The sequence below is a fragment of the Amblyomma maculatum genome, chromosome 5 (genome assembly GCF_055883805.1).
Source record: "Amblyomma maculatum isolate TAMU_Amacu chromosome 5, ASM5588380v1, whole genome shotgun sequence".
Taxonomy (NCBI): domain Eukaryota; kingdom Metazoa; phylum Arthropoda; class Arachnida; order Ixodida; family Ixodidae; genus Amblyomma; species Amblyomma maculatum.
Window position 1 is genome coordinate 110,944,765 of NC_139348.1, and position 23,477 is coordinate 110,968,241.

At 44.3% G+C, this 23,477-nt stretch overlaps 1 protein-coding gene across 1 annotated transcript in view; it reads right to left on the reverse strand.

Moving 5' to 3' along the window:
* Positions 1–23,477, reverse strand: part of LOC146189246 (uncharacterized) — a 62,130-nt gene that overhangs the window by 13,757 nt on the left and 24,896 nt on the right. The window contains exons 2-5 of the mRNA XM_084605211.1: positions 22,351–22,463; positions 17,546–17,581; positions 16,252–16,287; positions 6,205–6,304 (exon numbers count right to left, since the gene is read on the reverse strand). Of these exons, the coding sequence (XP_084461337.1) occupies positions 6,205–6,304; positions 16,252–16,287; positions 17,546–17,581; positions 22,351–22,463 (285 nt within the window). The remainder of the gene's footprint in view (positions 1–6,204; positions 6,305–16,251; positions 16,288–17,545; positions 17,582–22,350; positions 22,464–23,477) is intronic.

Below are 23,477 nucleotides of genomic sequence, written 5' to 3' on the forward strand. Positions count from 1 at the left end.
GAGGGCCACATTGGCGCTGCTTGTTCGGCGGTGCGCTGCGTTCGTTGCAGCGCTTATGGCCATGATAGTGCGAGTTGCCGCTCCGCGTGCAAGCGCTGTGGCGGCGAACATCCAACGGTGGATTGTGCTCTGCCGCGCTCTTATGCAGCGGCTGCTAAGTCGTCCTCGTAGCCTGGCGTACAACCAGAAAAGGCCGCGAACCTGGAGCTGGAATGAACTCCCTGATGCCATTGTCACTGAAACAGAACCAAATAAATTCAGGCAATTATTAACAGTACATTTCAAGTACTGAATGATTCTTCCGCGCTTCTTAGTGCGTGTTGTTTTTTCAGGTTGTTCTTGAGCAGCAGTGTCTTTTATGTTGATGTTTAACGTTGATGTTTTGTTTTTAGAATAGTTACAAGATGAACACTGTACCATGTATTTCTGTTTTATATTATTGTATTATCGACCAATGTATTATGTCACGGTTGTCCCCCCCCCTTATGTAATGCCCTAACAAAAGGGCCCTTAAGGGTAAATAAATGATGATGAAATGATGATGATGAGCGACTCCGAGACTTCCTGAGACGTACCCGTCTCTGAATCCCGAGCATTGGAGTCGCAACCTGTGGAGGGCCAGCACACGCACGGCGACAAGCTGCAGACGACGCCCGCTCCACATGTGAAGTCGGCAAATCTGGAGGCACTGCTGAACGCCCCGCGCCTCCTGCAATCGGCGGCTTCTGCACCCGTCCTCCTGAGTAAGGAAGCCACCCTGTCTGGCGTTACGGTGGCACGACGCTCTGGCTCCGCTAGGCCGCAACGCCTGAGTGCGGGCCGCGCTATGAAAGCGCCTTCGGCGGACCATGGCTAACATCACCTATCCGGCACAGAGAGCTGTGCATCTTCTTCGAACGCATCAGCGCCGCATAAGAAGGTGCGGAAGGCACCAGACGACTCCGAGATGGACTTCTCGGTCTCCGAGTCGTAACCATCATGGCGATGCCTCTCAGGCTCAACGGCCGCACCCTCCTCCTCCCCTTCGCAGGTCTGCGGTGGCTTCGACGCGGCTCAGTCGGCGCCGCCCTGCGGCCACCGCTTCTCGCTCCCGGCTAATAGTCGCCTCGGCTGTGTCGCTGCGGCCTGCGGGTGGGGAACTTCGTGCGTTTCGTGCAGTGAGTGTGTGTGTGTGTGTGCTTGACTGTACTTTTGTTTGCACAGACGCGCGCGCCCCACGGACCATGTCGAGGCCCGGGCCCGCAGCAATAACACTCAACTCCCCGAGTGCCTCCCTAGTGCTGATTAGCGGACATGTTTGCAGGCTTTGCCCGACGAACTTTTCCGTGAGTCTGCTATGTTCTCCTCTCTTTGTTTCTGTGATATGTATAGTAGTCTTCGATGGAGGCGAAACGAAGAGGCGTCCGTGTGCTGTGCGATGTCAGCGCACGTTAAAGATCACCAGGTGGTCGAAATTACTTCGTAGCCCTCCACTACGGCTCCTCTTTCTCTCTTTCCACTTTCACTCCCTTCTTCCTCCCTTCCCTTACGGCGCGATTAAGGTGTCCACAGAAAACATGTGAGACAGTCACCACGCCTTTCCATTCCTATAACCCAATCAGTCTTTGTTCTTCCTCCATTTTATGATATCTCTTTTTCGTTTTGCGTCCATTAACGTGCAAGGCTTTCGTCACCTTGACATGCAAATGGAGGTGCTTTATGCGCGTTCGCATCGAGTAGATGGTTCGTTTTTGCAGGAGTGCAACTTCCGCACCCCTCCGATGTCCTTTCCTTTCGTTCTCGTTTTATCGTTGAGGCCTTTGTTTCGTTAACAGACTCACGGTGTTGTGGCGTAGGCGTGATCTTTCTTTCACCAGCATACAGGGCATGTGCTCATTGTACATATGGCATAGATGGGCGCGTGATTGTCGTTGACATTTTTCTGGATGGCCGCAAGACTCATTTTGTCAACGTGTACGCGCCAGTCACGCTGTCTGACAAACGAGTTCTTTCGGTCCATCATGACATTCTTTCTCGACGACGTGCCCCACTTTCTGCTCGGGGATTTCAGTTGTGTTTTGGACACAATGCGCGACATCTGGGGGCCTGGTCAGGGCGCCTCCAATTACCACGCAAAATGACTTGGAAAACTTGTGCGATCATTACGCTTAGAGGACGCGTGGGTCACTCTTCACAGAGACCATTTCGAGGCAACTCGAGTCTGGGGCCAGAGCGCCAGCCGAATAGATCAAGTTGACATCCCCTCCGCCATGGCACCTGACTTGCTACTGTGCGAGGTATTGCCTTTCCCACCAGGCCTAAACTAAGTGATCGCTTCCCGGTCACGGTTACTCTGCGAGCAGCCCCGGGCCGTGCAAACAGCCCCTGATGTGGCGGATGGATGCAGCGGTACTACGTGATGAACAGTGTTTCACTGATATACGCCGAGAGTTGTGCTTGTCTGTTGCAGCAGTTAGTGACATAACACCTGTTACCTGGGAAGTACTGAAAACACGCTGGTGCGATGTTCTTGTGTATGCGGGGAAGGCGCGGCGTGTCCGCATTACGACCATGCTGAATGACGTTTTGCGCCGTGTGCGCATCGTACGTGACGGTGAAATGCTTTTGTTCGAGATGCGCGAATATCTCGAGACGCTGCGCGAGCGTTATCACCGCATTCTCGAAGACAGTTCTCGCGCATCACTCTCAGCGGGACCATCAAACGTGCAGCTTGAGAATGCCACGGACTTCAGACACGCTCGAGCCGTTGGCCAGCGCAGTAACAGGCGAACGCGCGTGGAGAGCGTCATGTATGCGGACGGTACGACGTCTTCGGAACCCACGGACATCCGCAACTCGTTTACAGAGCATTTCGCTGCCCTCTTTTCGTCGTAAGGCACGGACTAGGAGGAGCATTTTCAAGAAGCTGTCGACTCCTTCTGTGGGCTTCTCCCTCAACTTCCAGCAGACGCATGTTCGGCACTTAAGGAGCCGACAACTTTGGAGGAGGTGCGTTGTGCCTTAGGCGCCATGGACCAGTCGACCGCTCCCGGTGCTGACGGACTTGTAACCGGTTTTTATTCTACTTTCTTTGACATCCTCGGGCTTTCTTTACTTAAGCTCGTAAATTGTTTCCTCGAGAGCGGCACCAAGCCACCCTCGTTCAGTGTCGGCAGTATCGTTCTAATACCTAAGGAGTGCATGACGCTATCGAGTCCCTCATCGTGGCGACCGATTACCCTCTACCGACTATAAACTCGTAGCCACATTGCTCGTGTGTTTGGTGCGAGTCTACCTTCAGGACTTGGTTAGCCCATACCAGTCCTGTTCGGTATCTGGACGATCGATGTTCGCTTCGCTGACACTGACAAGAGACGTCTTCGAATACGCCTGTGCCAAACGGATCACTGGAGCTTTCGTTTCATTGGACCAGGCAAAGGCCTTCAACTGCGTAGAACATGACTACTTGTTAGCTGTGCTCCGCTAATTTGGTGTTCCTGACGAATTCATTCAGCGCCTACGCGGCCTTTACACAGATCTTAGCAGTGAACTAGTACTGAATGGCCAAATTGGCGGCAGCTGTCCGATTACGCGGGGAGTGCGTCAGGGGTGCCCGCTCTCACCTGTACACTTCATACTTTCGCTTGACCCGCTGCTGCGTAGGGTCGCCGCGGACTGGCGTATTGGAGGTTTTCCAAGAGTAGGACAGGAGACTAGCGTTTTATCTGCATACGCGGACGACATTTCACTCTTCGTGCCTGACCATGACAGCTTCATTGTTTTTTTGAACATTTTTTCAGAATACGCAGATGTGTCAGGAGCACAGCTCAACCCGAAGAAAAGTAACGCTCTCCGCTTCGGTCAGTTCGGGGGCCCTTTAGCCGCCGCCGTACCGATTGTGGACGCAGTGCTTGTACTTGGCGTGCTGTTTGAGCCAAGCGGAGTCTTCCCCCGGACATGGGACGTAGTTCTCTCGCAAGCCACGCACGCCCTTTCTGACGCAGCGCGTTTCAACCTCGCGCTTGATGCTAAAGTTAGCGTCGTCAAGACACGAGCGTGCGCTTTCACCTTTTATGTGGCGCGTATCGCGACAATCCCGCACCGGGTGGTGAACAGACTCGCGTCCCTCATAGGGACTTTTGTTTGGGATAGCAGGACAGCGCTAGTCGCCCGTCACATCCCACACCTTCCGAGGAGCAGGGGAGGCCTTGGCCTTCCGTGCATCCCCACAGTGGCTCGAGTGCTCGCGTTAAGGCTGGTAAAGAGGCTATTAGCTGACGAGTCTTACCCTGGTCGCTCGCTCATCCTGTACTGGATGAGCACGGCACGTCGTGTGCTTACATCCGAACAATACCTTGGTCCACATCGGACAGACCTCTGCCTTTTTACGGCGAGGTTGCCGACATAAAGTAGACTCTAGATGCAGACCTGTCAGATGTTAAGGTAGGCGACCTACCATCCATACGCATCAGCGAATTAGTAGCCGTTCGCAGGCTTTCAGCTGATGAGCAACGAGAGACCGACGTGCGCAAATGGCGAGCGTGGGCAGATTGTCGGCTGCCAAATGAGGTGCGAGATTTTGACTGGCTTAGGCGCTGGGGCGTCCTCCCCACGAGACAGCGCCTTGCCAGATGGGGTGTTGTACGCAATGACCAGTGTGCAAACTGTAGTGCTTTCGAGAGCCTCGGGCAAGTTTTTTTTTTCGAATGTGTAGTTGCGAGAACAATGTGGCGGCTCGCATATAGGATGCTTAACGTCCGCATGAACCCCGGCGTCAGGCACCGGCGCACCTCTTTTGAACGCCTTGTGTTTAGTGTGGCTCTGTTTGTGTTGTGGCGTCTCAGGTGCCTCCATGAGGCGCGCCGAACTCCCGCCCGAGCAATGTACCCAGCCTTGCAGAGGCTGCGCCTCGTCGTCTGGAAGTATCTGTCTGGATAGTTAGAAACTGACGGCGAGACGCGGTTTCTGTGGCGCTGGCACACGCGCCTCTATGTTGTACGAGGCAGCAGACTTGAGATGCCTGTCGTCCTTTATTAGAACCCTCCTCGTTTATACGGTTTTCCCCTCTCAGGGGAATCATGTTATGTTTAGTTTATTATGCATATGTAACCTATAGTGTTTTGTTTTGTGAGTAATGCGTGTTTTTGTATGTATGTATGCATCAAATAAAATCTCTTTATAAACATTGACATCACGTGGTATCACTGTTCACCAATCAGTTTCATTTATGACTGTTACCGTTCACCTTATGTTCCAGAGCCACCCACCTGGTGATAGTTGACATATGATGTAGCCTGCGCTGCTTCTACTTTGTGTTGCATACATGTACGTTGACAAGACCACATTATAGCACAAATTTGGCAGCAATTTTCAACTGGGTTTATTCTTTTTAAGTGTGAAGGTTCAACAAGTATCAATTCTGCAAGGCTATTTGATGTCATGTCAGCCACGCTACTCCTCATCCACAGCAGCACGTTTGTACGGCTTTGTTAATGCAAGGTATTATAACTACATCTGGTGGTTCTTTCCTATCGAAGATACTATGTTACCTCTGGATTGTATGCAAGCGTCACAAGATCATGATAACGCTAGGTAAATTGAGGCTGCCGAGCCTGAGCATCGCCATGTACGGATCAGCGTGGGAGCACGCGTCGAATCGGGAAGCTCACTGGGCTGCTAAAGATCGGCGTTACCAATGGCGTAATGGAATAGTCCAGCGGATATAGCTCTTTCAAAAGACAAATTGGGGAAGCAACGACCGCGAAAGCAAACCAGTATTGAAACAGAGACAAAATAACGGAGGAAAGAAATCTCGAAGCTATTCGACAGCAGACTAGTGAAACCCGGATACCACTGCGGAATCCGTCGCTTGAAGCAGCGTTATACTTGTCACGTTGCCAGCGAATAAAAACATGCAGTAAACCTCAAAGACTTATCGCTTGACCTTCGGTTTTATGAAATTGATGTACCGTTAGTTTTTCAGGAACATTAAGTAATATAAAATGTTTCATCCGGATATAAATCATGTAGTAGCTATTTCAACAAAAAATAAATACCCTTTTATAGATAAATTAACAAGCAAAAAGAGCGCTTCCATTTTAATATAGGCATAAAATATCCAAGTATTACTGACCTGAAATATAAGCATTATCTCGCAAAAATTCACAAACAAAAGAATTAAATATTCTTTCTACTTCTCCAAATTTAGAAAGATCAGCTTCTCACCATACGCTTGCCGTAGTTCTCCAAAATAGGGAATAAGGTTTCCCAAGTCTCTGTAGGCGGCGAGTGGAGGTTGCTGACGGAATTCAGTAAGAAGTGTGCACTGAAAGAGTATAGGTGATTGCATTTGGGGTGTTTGATTATTTCACAGCACAGCAACTTAATGTTAGAGGTTCGTAGAATTTTACCTCGCTAAGAAGTGCACCCTAGTACATAGCTAGAATCAAGTGCGAATTGGGTACTAATTAAGCGCTCTTTTTCACTAAAAGAGTGAAAATATCGCAATATGTGCACTTAAATAATCAGCAAACAATGTACTAGTCAGATGCTACGAAGAATCTCAGAAATAAATCATTATAATTCACTTTTCACCCGGAAGCAGATTCGCACCCATGTTACAGGCATATGTCAAGTTTAAAACCTACACGAAAATCACACCAAATATTGTAGGAACCAGAAGTTTTTTCAATGAGTTCTGCACAAAGTAAGATTTTTTTGCATACCTTAGCAGTGTGCCGACAGAAACAATGTGGCGGTGCCAATTTTAACCCCGCGATTGTGATTTTTGTATTCTCTAATTAAAGAACCAACGAATTTGTACGCGCCGGGGTGACGCAGCGGTTACGGCGCTCGACTACTTTTCCCGAGAATGCTGGATCGAATCCCGGTATCGGCGGCCGCTTTTCAGTAGAGGTGAAAAGCAAGGCGCTTGTGAGCTGTGCGATGTCAGTGCACGTCAAAGAGCCACAGGTGGTCGAAATTTCTGCGCTCCTCCACTACGGCGTCTCTCACAGCCTGAGTCGTTTAAGTTAAACCCCACAAACCAAATCAACGTATTTGTGTTACTAGGTAATTGTAAGCCTCGACAAAGTTTAAATCTAATAATTTAAAACGCCTACGACGGTTGGCCCATTCCAATTTAGAACATGATACGTTGAATTATTTCAGAGTCACACCTAAATAAATATCGCATTTGAGAAATCAGGATGAAAGCCAGAAATTCGTTTGTATCCATACAAATTTTAATCAGTTTATTTCATTCACAGATTCTGGGAGCCAAAGCTATTAATAAAACTGCGCTTGTCATGATTACTTTTCACACACATGCACTCGAAGCTAGTCTATACGGCGTGTCGAATCATAGGCAAAATGAAATAAGGAAGCCTAAATCCTTTATATTCATTTGTACTGGCAGCTGATTTCTGGATGACAAAAGCATTAAAAAATTTTTACGAGCCAGCCGCGCGTTAATCAACCTTTGATGTAAGCACCATTAGTTCATCAGTGATAAGAATTGAATCTTTTTTCGTATGTTTCCCCAAGCACTAAACAAATCAAGAGCAATTGCAGTACGGGGTCAATATTTCTGCAATTGTTTTGCTGTTTTTTTTCTGACCTATCCAAAGCAGTACGAGTTTAGACGCATCGACGTGTTACCCACGAATTTCAAGCACCAACGCGAAAGATTTGCGAGAACATTGAATATCCCAGAGACTTGATTCAATGAATATACAATTTTCCTAATGTCTTCAATTATTTTACTCGCATGTGTGCTGATTATGAGTGTGAACTAGTATTTCTAATTTGTAATGCCACATGTAAGATATAATTTGTAAGGGCATGTTGTAGTCTACCAAGGAAGGCTAAGTGGGACGATTAAAGTCGTTTTAATAGAAATAGTTAAATAAATATGAAACTGATTGATTGATTGATTGATTGATTGATTGATTCATTGATTTATAAGAAGGGAAGGCGCGATAACTGTCTCGCTTGTTTTCTGTGGACACCTCAACCACGCCGTAAGGGAAGAGAGTGAAAGTGCAAAGAGAGAAAGAGGAGCCGTAGTGGAGGGCTACGGAGTAATTTCGACCAGCTGGGGATCTTTAACGAGTCTCCCCTGATGGGGCGGGGGCAGGTAGGTCACCGCCGCTTGCGGCGGGGGCTTGCCTGCCACCGAATTTTTAATCGGTTGTAGGCCGTCATTGCACCCGCCACCACTTCGGTAGTGGACGATGGCTGTTGTTGCGGCGCGCGTCTTTCTCTCCCTCTTCTTTTTTTTTTTCTTCTCTATTTCCTCTTCTGTCCGCACGAGACAGCGGAGGTGGCTCAGCTTACAGAGCCAGTAGCAGGCCCGTGCATTTTAGTTTTCTTCTTCCTGCAGCGACAACAACAACGGTGACATCGCACAACACACGGACGCCTCTTCGTTTCGCCTCCATCGAAACGCAGCAGCGGAAGTCGAGATCGACTAATTTATTTATAGGAAGGGAAAGGCGCGGTAAATGTCTCACGTGTTTTCTGTGGACACCACAACCGCGCCGTAAGGGAAGGGAGGAAGGTGGGAATGAAAGCGGAAAGAGAAAAAGAGGAGCCGCAGTGGAGGGCTACGGAGTAATTTCGACCACCTGGGGATCTTTAATGTGCGCTGACATCGCACAGCACACGGACGCCTATTCGTTTCGCCTCCATCGAAACGCAGCCGCCGAGGTCGGGTTCGAACCCGGGAATTCCGGACAGTAGTCGGGCGTCTTATCACTTCCTCACCCCGGCGGGGCAATAAATATGAAGGAGCTCCTACGTCTCCGCTATGAGGCCTTCGCACATAGAGTGTAAACTGTAGCAGTTAGCGAACGCTGAATAGTGGTGTTTCTCCCCGGGCTAAACTGAATAGTTTTGAAATACTGAGCGCGGTGCGCAAACAATTTACGTGGGCACGTTTTGTGACGCAACGTGCCCTGATGATGTCGCTGAATTACAGGAACTTCTAGGGCTTTTCAACTGAGATGAGAAGGAGAATGAACTCCTAACTTCCGGAGAGCTTTCATTCCGAGGTAAATATGCTACCGCTAGGACACGTAGGCACAGTCAAACAGCTTGGTTCAGCAGGGCTTTATATCTGCGTCGCGAGCTCTTTCAGATACACTAGCTATGTACTCTATGCAAAAGAGTATTCACCCCCCTGGGGTAGTACAGTGGTTACAACGCTCGACTACTGTGCCCAAGGACGCGGGATCGAATCCCGGCCTCGGCGGCCGCTTTTAGATGGAGGCGAAGAGTAAGGAGCCAGCGTACTGTGCGATGTCAGTGCACTTTAAAGAACCCCAGGTGTCGAAATTTCCGGAGTCCTCCACTACGACGTCTCTCATAGCCTGATTCCCTTTGGGAAGTTAAACCCCCACAAACAAACAAACAAGCAAGAGTATTCGTGATGTGTTACAGGGATAAATTAACATGCCATGTTATGCCATTCAAGGAGAAGTCTGTGTCCGTCCTTTTTTTTCTCATATTTTTTCCTCTAATGCAAACTCAAAATATCCAATCCTGGGTCCACTTGCACCATGGCTTTTTGAGTGTTTTACAAAGGCAAACCGAGATTCAGGCACGAAATATTGTGCTCTGATTTCTCTAGCAATAACGCTTGTCTCGCCTAAAACCTAAGAGCACCTTTTTTAAAGTACAGTTCTAATAGGGGTGGGGAGGGAAGTAGAGAATAATGCGAAGTAGATAAGAATGCACACATGCACCGTTTTACTGACGTGTATCTATAGTTTCCGATTGTCGGCTGCTAATGGGATGCGTGGAAGAGGTTATTTGCAAGCATAGCTTTATCTATAACGAACTCGGCAATACTGTTCGTGTAAAATAGAAGAAGTACTAGTAGACATCCTTCTACTTTTCACTAAATGTGCGATAATTTACGGCATTATTTCATCTACTCTACTTTTTATTTCGTACAATGTGTAAAACTTCAAAAGAAAATAATGCGTGTGAGGAGTGTGCTCACGTTCCTGCAAAAGAAATCAAATTTTTGCTATTTATGTCGCTTCTGACTAGCTATCAAAGTTATCTTAGAATTAGATAAAGGTACAGCATACGTACGAAGGGATTCCACGTGCATGATTATGATTATGAATTTAAATAAACTAATGCATGCAGGCGTGGGGATACAAACGAACGCACATGAACGGGTTTTATTCTACCGATGCCATATGGTTCTTTTTCTGCTACTTCTAAACAATTATGTTTATCAGTATATAAATACATTACAGTCATAAATACTAAAAGAAACAATTCACTCTGGTTTTCTTGTTTTGCTTGGTCTCAGTGGCTATTGGGTGCCTATGAACGCAAATAATGTGGACATGCATATCTCTAAGTGTGATTATAAAATAACACTTCAACGACATTTCGATCCCAAGCGCTCATCTCTGTATAAAACTTGACCTGCAATGATGGCGCAACCAACTTGCGCCGAATTAGTTGCTTGCTGACAAATCAGCTCTTGCGCCATTCACTGGGGATATAATGCAGATAACATGTATCTGGAATAAATAATTGAAATGCTGAAATGTTACCGGCAGTATAATTTTCACAGTATTTCAGGTTGCGCAGCGCAAAATTACTACAACAACCTTGCAGAAAGGATGCCACAAACTAAATATTCGTTTTCAAATATTTGTACAATCTACTTTTCTGAAAAGCAAAATACTTTTATAACTGCGCCCAGGGCCCAAGAGCAGAAATATAACTTTGCGCCTTTCTCCACACTGCGCTCTATTACAATTCACAGATGACAGTGAGCTGCTGAAGGCCGCTCGTCTCGAACATTTCTCCCTTCCAGTTCACTCTTCTGGTATTTGATAAAGCTTGAGTAAGCGCTTGGACCGCCAACACCTCTTTCGTTTTTACATGAACAGACCTATTCCCCTTTCTAAACATATTGTGCAGCTCAAAGTAGGTTGCTATCCAAACACACCGCTGGGCGAATCAGACATCAATAAAATTTCGTTTAGGCTTAATAGTGACACTGTATTTAACAATACTTAATAATTTTACTTCATATTCATTAGCCTAGGTGCCACGTAAGCTGAGGCTTTGTTTTTGGTATTCAAAATTCGATGGTGCGGCGCAAAAGAATAAACCTCGAAAAACGATGCAAAACACGGCTGACAATGCAACCTTTGTTCCTTGTCGTCCTTCTATGTTTTACCCTTTCTGTTTAATTCCGCTAGTTCACGAGAGCACTATCTCGTAATTTCAGAACACACTCAAGCTCGCTTACGCTAACTATTCATTGATAATGCGAAAAACTATGGATTTGAACTTAAATTTTTGTTGTTTTGAAGTCTTGTTTCTGTCGCTTCCCTATTTAATTGGCAGTAATAAATGTAGGTGCTGTTTGCGTCGTGCGGATGTTTCTCGTTCCAACGAAAATATATCGTGAGTGTTCCGTAAATTACGTGGCAAGCATTTGGGCTCGTCACAATCCCATGGGATGGGTTTTATTTCCAGCGCTGATACAGATGGATTTAAAATACCTTCACAGAAGTGTTTTTTTTGTCGCATATAATTACCTAATGTTAAGAGGGAGTTCTTCGGCAGATTAGTTCATTCCCTTAAAGCTGCTTAGAACGGGGATTATTTATAACGTAACTGCAAGCGCAAATCTTACTAGAATAGATTTTAAGCATCAATTATTTATCCACCGTTCGGATCAGTCCGTTTTCTTACGATTTATTGTGGATAACTTGAAAATTCTCACGTGCACTGCATTCAGCCCACATTAAATGAGAAACCGCGTAAGGAAACAAAGAATACTCTTAATTTCTTATCGAGATAGATTCAAGATTTCTTAGTAATAGATGTATGCTGTATCAAAGGAGGCACAGCGAAAGACATGTCCTGAGTTATTATAGAAGTTCTGTATACAGTGCTTCTCTGGATTGGGCGATGGTACATAAAGGCAGAGTTGTTATTAACTCCTCACTTTAAGTACGTAGCCACCTTTATTCCATGCCTAAAAGCTCTAGAGCCTCTCAACAACACGCTGTGTAAGCCCTTTACCATGTAGAGCTAGTCAGGTACATAAGTGCACCCTGGTTTGCTACCCTGTACGCACCTCCCTGCTATCCTGCTCAGGTATCGCCGAGAAACCTGCACCGGCACTAAATGACTAAAATTTGTTTCTTTTTGTGCTCAAGTATACCCTCGAAGTTTTGTTTCCTCGCATTATTCACTGCATGCATGTCTTCTTCTCAAGGATACGACGAAAAACATTTTAATTGGGCCGCATAATATAGTTATTTCCCTTTGCTTTTTCTAGAGTTTTAAAGGTTGTAAATGTCGCTTCTTTAATAAATGGGGTTTTTCCTGCTTACTCAAAGACAAAGATCTAACGCCAGGTTCCAAAGCATGCATTGTGCGCATGAAATACAACTCAGCATGTGCAAATCAATGCTGGGACGAGCAGGAGGCCTTCCAAGTTTTCATATTCTTAAAATATCTGCGCAAGTTCCCGCCTCGCATTAAAGCGCTACTTGTAAACGTGAAAATCGTGAATAACGGTGGTACTAGGTACTTTCTACATCACACGTTCACATATACCTCTTTTTTATTAAAATACCTTGAACGTGGGCGAGGTGGTGCTTAGCTGTTGGCAAGAGGAGCGCTCTGAAGGAAGAAAATGACGGTACAGGCACTCTCATGTGCATTATTTGCAGCTACGCCAGCAAACGAATACGAAGGTGAAGACATGCGCAGTAACATAATGGACATTAAACCCATCGGTGGTTCACAAAACATGTTCAAGGTTCTTCACCTCTGCCATCAATAACGTTGGCCATATATCGCTGAAACACTCTCGCCCTCTCGTCCCTAAATAAAATGCTTCTAACAGTTTACGTGCAGTCTGCTACGACCCCTATCCAGTATCTTAATCTGATTAAGCCTTGGCTCGCACCCTATGCAATCAGCCCAATGTCCAGCGATATTTGTGCCTCCACACCTTATCACCCGCAAACGATCCCCTGGTCGATTATTCACACAACACCGTGTCTGGCCTACGTAGGCCTTTCCACTTGTAAACCGAATCACGTAGGTAACTCCGGAACAGCAGTTGACGAACTACTTAGCGTCCATTTTTTGCACCCGCTCATTCTTCCCGCGCATGAAATGGATGAGCAAAGTTGGGCGAGTTTCTTAAGGGCAGGAAACACGACTGGAACACCGCGCCGGATGGCCACTTTTTTCACATAATGGGCAACGTTGTGCACATGCGGAACGACAACAGGTTTGAGCGCATTCCTTTTCAGCGAGCTCTCTTGCTCAACCATGACTTGCTTCGTTTTTCGAAGAAGGGCCGCTGTGAGGAATATAATGACCGAACAAGGGTACCCGGCCGTAAGTAAAGTAACCGGTGCACCTGCTAATTAAAACAAGACTGCATAGCACGTTGCCACGACGTCGTGAGAGCAAACCCCAGACATAGGCTCATGACAGACCTCTTCGCAATGTTTGAGTGCGCAGACTCATAGGGCTAAAGCTCTTTCTGTGCCCGCGGAGTGTACTCCCAACGCACATGACCCTCCCCTAAAATAAAACACACGTCTAAAAAATGCATCGAACATTGTAAAGGGAGTTCGAGCGTAAAACCCAGTCCCTTACCACACTGCTGAAGGTTACCTAAAATGCTACCCACTGCATCAGTGTAAGTCAATCTGCTTAGTTCGTTTAGAACAATCAAAAATTCTTTCACGTACCTAAATTATTTTATCACTCGCCTCTCATTAAAATTTATTGGGACCCGCCGGGGCGGCGCAGTGGTTACGGCACTCGACTACTGTTCCCAAGGACGCGGGATCGAATCCCGGCTTCAGCGGCCGCTTTTCGATGGAGGCGAAAAGCAAGGTGCCCGTGTGCTGTGCGATGTCAGTGCACGTTAAAGAACCCCAGATGGTCGAAATTTCCGGAGTCCTCCACTACGGCGTCTCTCATAGCCTGAGTCGCTTTGGGACGTTAAACCCCACAAACCAACCAAATTTATTTGGGGGGGGGGGGGGGTGGGGGGGGCGTTGTCAAGAGAAGCTAAAAACAAGTTACACAAAACAGATCCCACACAAGCTCCAATGCAGATCCCTTGTCTCCAAAGATAAAATTTCTTCTCAAGAGAGATAACAGTAGACCCAAGATAAAAAAATCGAGAAGACGTAAACAGTTTTTCACAGAAAGCCCACGGTGAGTGCATCCGTCACAGAGGTCCTTCTTAGAGAAACGAAGCAAGGCATGGTTGAGATAGAGAGTTTGCTGGAAAGGAATAAGGCCAAATCAGTTGTCTTTTCATAAGTGCACAAGGTTGCTCATCATGTGAAGAAAGTGGTAAGCTGACACGGCGTTCCCGTCGCGTTTTCTACTCTAAAGAAGCTAGCCAAACGTTGCTCACGCATTTCATGTACGGGACGAAGGAGCGAGTGCAAAAAGAGACACGCTCAGCAGCTTGTCAATTGCTGTTCCGGAGTCGTCTACGAGATTTCGTTGAAATACGGCGGGGGGGGGGGGGGGGGGGGGGGGAGGCTACATAGGCCAGACAGGGCTTTGTGTGAATAACGATTAGGGGGATCATTTGCGGGCGATAATGAGTGGGGGAGCAAATTTAGCTGAGCGTTGCGCTATCTGCAAAGGGCGCGAGCCAACACATAATAAGATTAAGGTACTGGGTAGGGGCCGTCGCAAGATGGCACAAGAGCTGTTGAAAGCATTTTTGTCGCGAAGTTTAATGTCTCAGGGCATAAAAGGAATGTTATGATGGATGAAGGATGTGGTCAAATAAATGAAAAATTGTTGGCTGTTATAATGAAATACAGGAGTGAACGATGATGCGGTGCCAGCGTCCAAACGGCAAAGGACTGCGGATTATGGGGGGAAATGCATTTAATATAAGGAAGAGAGAGCGAGCGTGTGTTAGAGATGCATCGGTAAAGGTATTGAGGACAGAGCTAGAGTATCTTGAGCATTTTTTGTGAACCCCGGGTGGGTTTAATGTCGCTTCTTTTACTGTACATGTCTTCAGCTTCGAATATATTTGCTGGCGTAGCTGTAAATTAAACAGTTGAGAGTTAGCGCCTGTCCCGTAGTTTTATTCCTTCCGTGTGTCTTTTCTGCGCTTGTTCCGCTTACAAATATTTTTTTGCTTGTAATCAAAATAATCCACTTATCAACATACTCACAGCGAGAAAAATATTTTTGTCCACATAATATGAATAAAAAGTACAGCAGTTTAAGAAGCACGAGCCTAGTTCATGCAAAAATTTTATGTGCACCCAAATTTTTAACAGATATTTGTTTGCAATTTTTCTCCTTCTTTATTCAACGTTTTCTCCTCCACAATGTCTTCCGAATCGACGAGCGTGATCACAAAACGAAACTATAATTTTATCTCGTAATCAAATATATGGGAGAAGATGACTTTCTTTTTCTCGGCAAGCTGTGATCTCCCTACATCTTTTGAAAAAATTCTCTCGCTCCCTATAAATCGTGCCGTAATTAGCGATAAATCAATGCTTCTTTTAAATCATGGCCCGCTTTCGACAATTTCACATTTATAAACTTACCGTAGAGATTTTCCACTTACTACGCGCAAAGAAGGCAGCTGTGACTTTTGAAAATTTAATATACTAACATAATGAAGCGCAAGAGAGTGGGAATTCTGAGGAATATTGATTTATTAGTCCAGCTTTTGCGTCTTCAAAGAGTGCCACCACGCACGGTATTTTCAACAGGCAGCTTGATCACTGCCCCATTTATAAGCTTTTCATCCCTCACAACTCGAACGGCTCGCCCATGAAAAGGTTTTAAATATTCTGCCACTAGTTGGCTTCCCTACGCTCCTGGTATATATCCATCCTCTGTTTATGCTAAGGCAGTAAGGAAATAATTACCAACTATCTATTTTCCAATCAAGAATAAAATGAGCTATTTTATAAACTCAGAAATTTTATTGTGGCACTGGAGACAAAAGACACGAATAAGCGTGAAAAGAAATCTGATATCATGACCATAGATAAATGAAGTAATGACGCGATATCAAACGACAAAAATCCCGCCTAAGTTCGCAACAGCAGCCTTCTGTTGTGTTGTAATACACCAGCTATGAAGATAAGAATCTGGGTAAGTTTTCGGTCAGCTCTTTTTTTTTTTTAGTCTCATGAGGACAATTTAAAGGTATTCGCAGAACGTAGTTTGGCAACAGAACAAGAATGCAGGGTTCATACTTACACCAATCAGCCTCACAGCCCTTGTCACCGCTGTTTGCTGAAAGATATCAAATAACAATATGTTTCAAAGTATACAGTCCGTTTGTCCCTCAATCCAGAGTTCATTTAAGGCATTTACCAAGTTCTTGAACAAGCACGTTAGGATACACTGAGCAGAGTCTTCTGTACGAAAAAAAAAATATTATGGCTTTGTTCGTCAAATTTCTATATTACTATAGTAACGTGCGCCCCAAATTAGTTGCAGTGGGCTTGAGCAAATATCCGTCAATAAAACATTGAACTGGGAAAAAGTTCTTTCTTGCGAACTAATGTAAACGTCATGCGTTCCTCTTTGCTAAGGATGTTTGCACGTAGATAAAATGAACTCCACCGAGGTATTGTATATGTGGCTGACACCATATTGTGGTGTGATTTTCTGGTGAGTTCTGGCGTGCAATAATGATATTATTGTGCACGTCGCATGTTCTTCATTATTGTGGAACGTTATATTCTGTTGATATATAGTAACTGAAAGCTGTTCTATTTTTTCTGTGCTAAAAATGCAGCATGGTTCCTAGTGTAAAGTCATGGGACTCTTTAAGAGTGCGTTCATAAAATACGCCGAACACCACACTATGAAGTGTTCCACTATGTGGAAGTGGCGAGATGTTAATCTTTTACTTAGGAACAGCGTGCCCTGCAAAGGTAAAGATGGTGCTTAGTTTTTCACTTAGTTTGATGCGATTTTGCATAAGACACTGGTTCAAAACATTACAGTTCGTGGTGTCACAACAGCTATTCTACACCGCTTTTTACAGTGAACCCTTTTTGACGACTGTAATTTCAGTAGTAACGTCCGAAGTTAGTTCAATTACAACAGAAAGGTAGTTAATAGGCTACAGAAAAAGTATGAGAAAAATGCAGAACTGCAAAATCGTTTTACATTGTGGCACAACCACCGAGTATTTTGTGGTTGTGCCACAATGCAAAATATTACTGCTTACATGGCCAATTCGCAGCATTTTGTTTTGCTGAAATGTTTTCAAAGCGACACGGTTTCACTGTATTTTCGAAATCTTACAATGTAGCGTGATTTGGTACCCAATAGTTCAGTAAATGTGTTTAAGGTTAATCTTGCCTATATTAAGATTCACCTAATTTTAAGTTCATTACTGCTGTAAAGTATGTTTTTACCACAACCAATCTTTTTTGCTTCAGTTATGTGTCACGAAAAACATATGCATCAGTCAAGTGTAAAAAAGAAATTACTGCTGCTAAAATAAAATGTAAAAAGCGAAGCAGAGCAATACTGGTACCTCCTTTTCGCACATGTCCTCATACCCCTTGAAGCACTATAATGAAAGAGAAAGTTATATAAAAATAAATTTCGTCAGTCCAGTATAATCATTATCACAATTGCAACGTTCTTCAATCCTCAAACTAAGAGGCTATTCAACGTTACAATGATGGAAAAGACTTTTTCTACCAAGATTTCGCTGGTCTAGACTATGCACGCATGAGAAATCTCACTTCGCAGTTACAGTTTTGTGTTGTGTTAACTGTTTTCAAACTCTGAAGAAACCTAATTTTATCTCTTAACTTCATAGCCGTTTCAAAGAGTTCTCAGTGCCATCGAATGATGTCTGAAATATATTAAGAATATTTTTATTGATCACATATGGCATATTTCAACAGTGTTTTCGGGAATTGTGACTTGTAATTTGTGAAATTCTTACTGCGAAAATAACGATTCTGTCTTTAACATTGAGGACTTCCTTCCAGGAATCTATGATTGCTTCTGGGAAGGCGCTTGTCAGGGTTGATTTCGTTTTCATTTATTTGTGCCGTGACATCAATTTTCTTAAGACCAAAAGAATGACAAGGAAACGAACACTCAAAATAACGGCTTGAGAGGCTAGTTGGTGCATCATCGTATTCAGATATGTGGCGCAAACAAAGACAAACAAAGGAGAAGATCCACAACACACGCACACACTACCAACTGTAAGAAGAACCGGAAAACACTTTCTCTTCTACACTCAGGCACGTCTCAACTTCTTCTTCTTCTCATCTCCCTCTTCTTTGCCAAGGGGAAAATGTCACACTCTTGCTCGCACACCATACCCTTGTCCAAACATGGCGGTGACCAATCTCTTCTTTCTTTTCTTCTATTCTTTCTCTTCTTTACCAAGGGGAAAGTGACACTTTCTTCCTCTCAGCCCAAAAAACATCGACCAAACATGACAGTCACAAATTCTATACTGTCTTGTAAATCCACACCACTGCATTGCCCAGTAACTCCTACCACACTGGACAGGTAAATATCACCACATAGTCACAAATCATACACTAAAAACACCACCACACAAATACAGCAAATACAGTAGGACATGTCCATCTACACACCATAACTTAAGTAGTCCCTATCTATTGAGAAACTATATCTTGCCAACATCTAAGAAGCCACGAGGCCCATGTACTTAAGGGGGAAAAAATTCTGCAAACTCCCATGGCCCCAAAAACGTAAGATGAGTCCAAGAATAACAACTTAAGGCCAAGAATAACAGCTTGAGGCCCGATAATAATCTCATTCTTTGCATAACTCAAGAGAATTGCTCAATAAAATTAAATTCTTTTCTACGTAAACTCAACGAAGCTTCACTAATGCATCTTTCATTCTTCTTCTGTATCCAATACGCCTCTAAAATTTCGCGTGCCATCTTATCCCGACTCTTGCCTAATATGTTTAACCTACTAAACAACGGCTCACACTTGCACTTTTGGCAGTGCAAGGCTAAATTTGACCCTTTGCCATTTTCTATGGACTTCTCATGTTCCCTCATTCTATCATTAATACATCTTCCTGTTTGCCCAATATATAGATTACCGCACGTCAGAGGAACCTCATAAATCACCCCCACCCGACATCCAATAAAACTCTTAACATGCTTCTTATCGCATTGCCCTTTGTTTTTTCTCCCTATTATTGCACATAACCCACCCAGTTTATTGGGGGCAGAAAACACAACTGGCACCTCAAACCTACTAGCCATCTTTTTTTCCCTTTCATTTTTTGAAGCAAAGACTCTGCCACCCCACATATAATCATACCCGGGAAACCAGCCGCATCAAGTCTTTGTAATTGATTATTAAAGCTTTCCTCTGCCATATGTACACATGATTTTAACAAGGCCGACTCCAAACAAAGGGAAGCTATCCCTCTTTTTATAGTCTTTGAATGGGCTGATCCATATGGAAGTAGCTCTTTTTTAGCCCTGGGAAAATATTTCCAACACACTTCGCCATTGCAAATTTTTATATTTAAATCAAGAAACTGCAATTTGTTGTCCACCGGTAGCTCATGAGTAAACGTAAGCCCTTTTCCTTGTATCTTAAAAATAGAAAGCACACTTTCCACACTTTGACTCACTGCAGCGCCCCTATCCACAATGACTAAGAAATCGTCAACATATCTAAATATTTTAAAACCTGATCCATTAAGGGCTGTATAAATTGCTCTGTCAACACAGGATAAAAAGATGTTACATAGAACTGGGGCAACACATGACCCTATACAAATGCCCCTTCTCTGCACATACAAATCAGACCCAAACGATACAACAGTGGACTTAAGGTAAAACTCAAGTAGGGCTAGAAAATTGTCCACATTGACACCAGCAGAGTTCTGAAAGTCTATAGTCCCATTACTTTCAATGCATTCCCGCACCGATTCAAACAATTCTAAATGTGGCACCGAATAAAACAAATCCTCTACATCAATAGAAAAAAAGTACCCAAGATTGGTTTGATCTTTTAAGAAATTGATCACTTCAAAAGAATTCTTAGTAGCAAAGGGATCATGAACCTCCAAACCTTTTAAATGTTTAAGAAGATACCGGCTGATCTGATGCTGCCACGCATCACGTTCAGACACAATACATCTGAAAGGCGAGTCCGGTTTATGAGTCTTAACAGTGAAGAACACATCCAAACAGGCCTTCTTGCATTCACTGATCCCTTTTGCCAACCTGGTTAGCTTCATATCATTACATAACGCAATAGCTCTTGTTCTACCAAGATACAAGGGGCATTTGTATAGGGTCATGTGTTGCCCCAGTTCTATGTAACATCTTTTTATCCTGTGTTGACAGAGCAATTTATACAGCCCTTAATGGATCAGGTTTTAAAATATTTAGATATGTTGACGATTTCTTAGTCATTGTGGATAAGGGCGCTGCAGTGAGTCAAAGTGTGGAAAGTGTGCTTTCTATTTTTAAGATACAAGGAAAAGGGCTTACGTTTACTCATGAGCTACCGGTGGACAACAAATTGCAGTTTCTTGATTTAAATATAAAAATTTGCAATGGCGAAGTGTGTTGGAAATATTTTCCCAGGGCTAAAAAAGAGCTACTTCCATATGGATCAGCCCATTCAAAGACTATAAAAAGAGGGATAGCTTCCCTTTGTTTGGAGTCGGCCTTGTTAAAATCATGTGTACATATGGCAGAGGAAAGCTTTAATAATCAATTACAAAGACTTGATGCGGCTGGTTTCCCGGGTATGATTATATGTGGGGTGGCAGAGTCTTTGCTTCAAAAAATGAAAGGGAAAAAAAGATCGCCAGATATGTTGAGGAATAAACGACCACAAGTGATCCCTTATATACATAGAGTTGCACACGGCCTGAAAAAGGTGGCTAGTAGGTTTGAGGTGCCAGTTGTGTTTTCTGCCCCCAATAAACTGGGTGGGTTATGTGCAATAATAGGGAGAAAAAACAAAGGGCAATGCGATAAGAAGCATGTTAGGAGTTTTATTGGATGTCGGGTGGGGGTGATTTATGAGGTTCCTCTGACGTGCGGTAATCTATATAATGGGCAAACAGGAAGATGTATTAATGATAGAATGAGGGAACATGAGAAGTCCATAGAAAATGGCAAAGGGTCAAATTTAGCTTTGCACTGCCAAAAGTGCAAGTGTGAGCCGTTGTTTAGTAGGTTAAACATATTAGGCAAGAGTCGGGATAAGATGGCACGCGAAATTTTAGAGGCGTATTGGATACAGAAGAAGAATGAAAGATGCATTAGTGAAGCTTCGTTGAGTTTACGTAGAAAAGAATTTAATTTTATTGAGCAATTCTCTTGAGTTATGCAAAGAATGAGATTATTATCGGGCCTCAAGCTGTTATTCTTGGCCTTAAGTTGTTATTCTTGGACTCATCTTACGTTTTTGGGGCCATGGGAGTTTGCAGAATTTTTTCCCCCTTAAGTACATGGGCCTCGTGGCTTCTTAGATGTTGGCAAGATATAGTTTCTCAATAGATAGGGACTACTTAAGTTATGGTGTGTAGATGGACATGTCCTACTGTATTTGCTGTATTTGTGTGGTGGTGTTTTTAGTGTATGATTTGTGACTATGTGGTGATATTTACCTGTCCAGTGTGGTAGGAGTTACTGGGCAATGCAGTGGTGTGGATTTACAAGACAGTATAGAATTTGTGACTGTCATGTTTGGTCGATGTTTTTTGGGCTGAGAGGAAGAAAGTGTCACTTTCCCCTTGGTAAAGAAGAGAAAGAATAGAAGAAAGGAAAGAAGAGATTGGTCACCGCCATGTTTGGACAAGGGTATGGTGTGCGAGCAAGAGTGTGACATTTTCCCCTTGGCAAAGAAGAGGGAGATGAGAAGAAGAAGAAGTTGAGACGTGCCTGAGTGTAGAAGAGGAAGTGTTTTCCGGTTCTTCTTACAGTTGGTAGTGTGCGCGTGTGTTGTGGATCTTCTCCTGTGTTTGTCTTTGTTTGCGCCACATATCGGAAAACGAACACTCATGTCATGTGCTATCATGACCCTTCGCTAATCGCAATCGTCGGTCCCGGTTTTATAGGGTGGTAATGGCGTCGACTGTATTCAACCAAGCAAGCACCTCAACAAATCACTACGTCTTTTTCAAGTCTGGCTATCAAGCCTGTGTATGCCGGCGAGGGGCGGGGTATCTGGCTAATAGGTATCTGGCTAAAATCTTTGGGTCATTCCCAAGTATCACGATATAAACAGCTCCCGGATATTAAAGCTAATAGAAGCAAGCAAAAATGGACACTTGTTGCCAGAGGAGTAAACCAGAGCTTACTTCTCCAAAGTCGTAAATGTCAGGCAAATCTGCTGTGGTGCAAGAGCTGCGGTTGCCTGGCGTTTCTGCCACAGTGGCTTCAGGAGACGTAGTAGTGACTGCCGTGGAAGGGTCTGCGTACAGCAGAAATCCGACATAATGATAAGACGCGTAAGCGCCAACAATGCACAATCTATTCGAAACAGTTGTGGAATATATCGAATGTTGTTAAAATTCTGGAATGTCAGCAAAACTTTGAAATAGATGTACACTTTACATGCAATACCTAGCAGAGTGCACTGATCACTGCGTATTACATTTCATGCCGGATTGAAGAACGAAACAAATTGCGATAAACTTGTTGACCTTGTGAATAGATACCTTCTTCCTTCTCTGTAGTGGGAGATCACTGTATAATCGTCCAGGTAACTGCAAATGTGTTATGTCACCTATATTATAATTCTTTTTACATGCCACCTAATCTAACAGAAGTCTCAGTGGCCTGCACTTATTCAAGCATATTTTTTAAGTCACTAGAAGAATCGCATACATTTACTGCCCAGCACATTTGATATAGTAATACCGAGGTTATTGCCTGGCTGAAGCTTAAAGCGTGTTCAGGGCGCTGCTACTTTTGGTATTAATACGATTCCCTGTGCTTTCGTAGGAGCTATCAAAATTATGCATATGTAGGTGACCTGATGCATGTCAGTTCCGCTGAAGCAACCCTGCAGGCAAACGTCCAGGGATGACTGCCCATTTCCTCGTGTTTTCTCCCTCGTTTTTTTTTCCACCGTCGCAACAATAATGGCAGCGCCTATGTATAGTATTTTGGCAAACATTTATTGCACAAAATAACTTTTCCGCTGATTGGAATAACCGGGAATCATACCTGTCCATGCCAATGAGGTTGCTTTACCGATAAGGCAAGGCGGCACTACAAGGAGAGCTGAAGCTGCTGAAACTGAACATAATTATCATTAACCTGTATAACATGTTTGTGGGCTGACAGCTTATGGCGCCTGAGGCACCCTGTTTTTCGAGGAGCCGTAATTCGTACCTCTAGTGACGCTAATTATAGACGAATACCTTTGTGCCACAGCAGCTCCAGCTATGTTCTTCACAGATATTTTGTACACAAGACATCC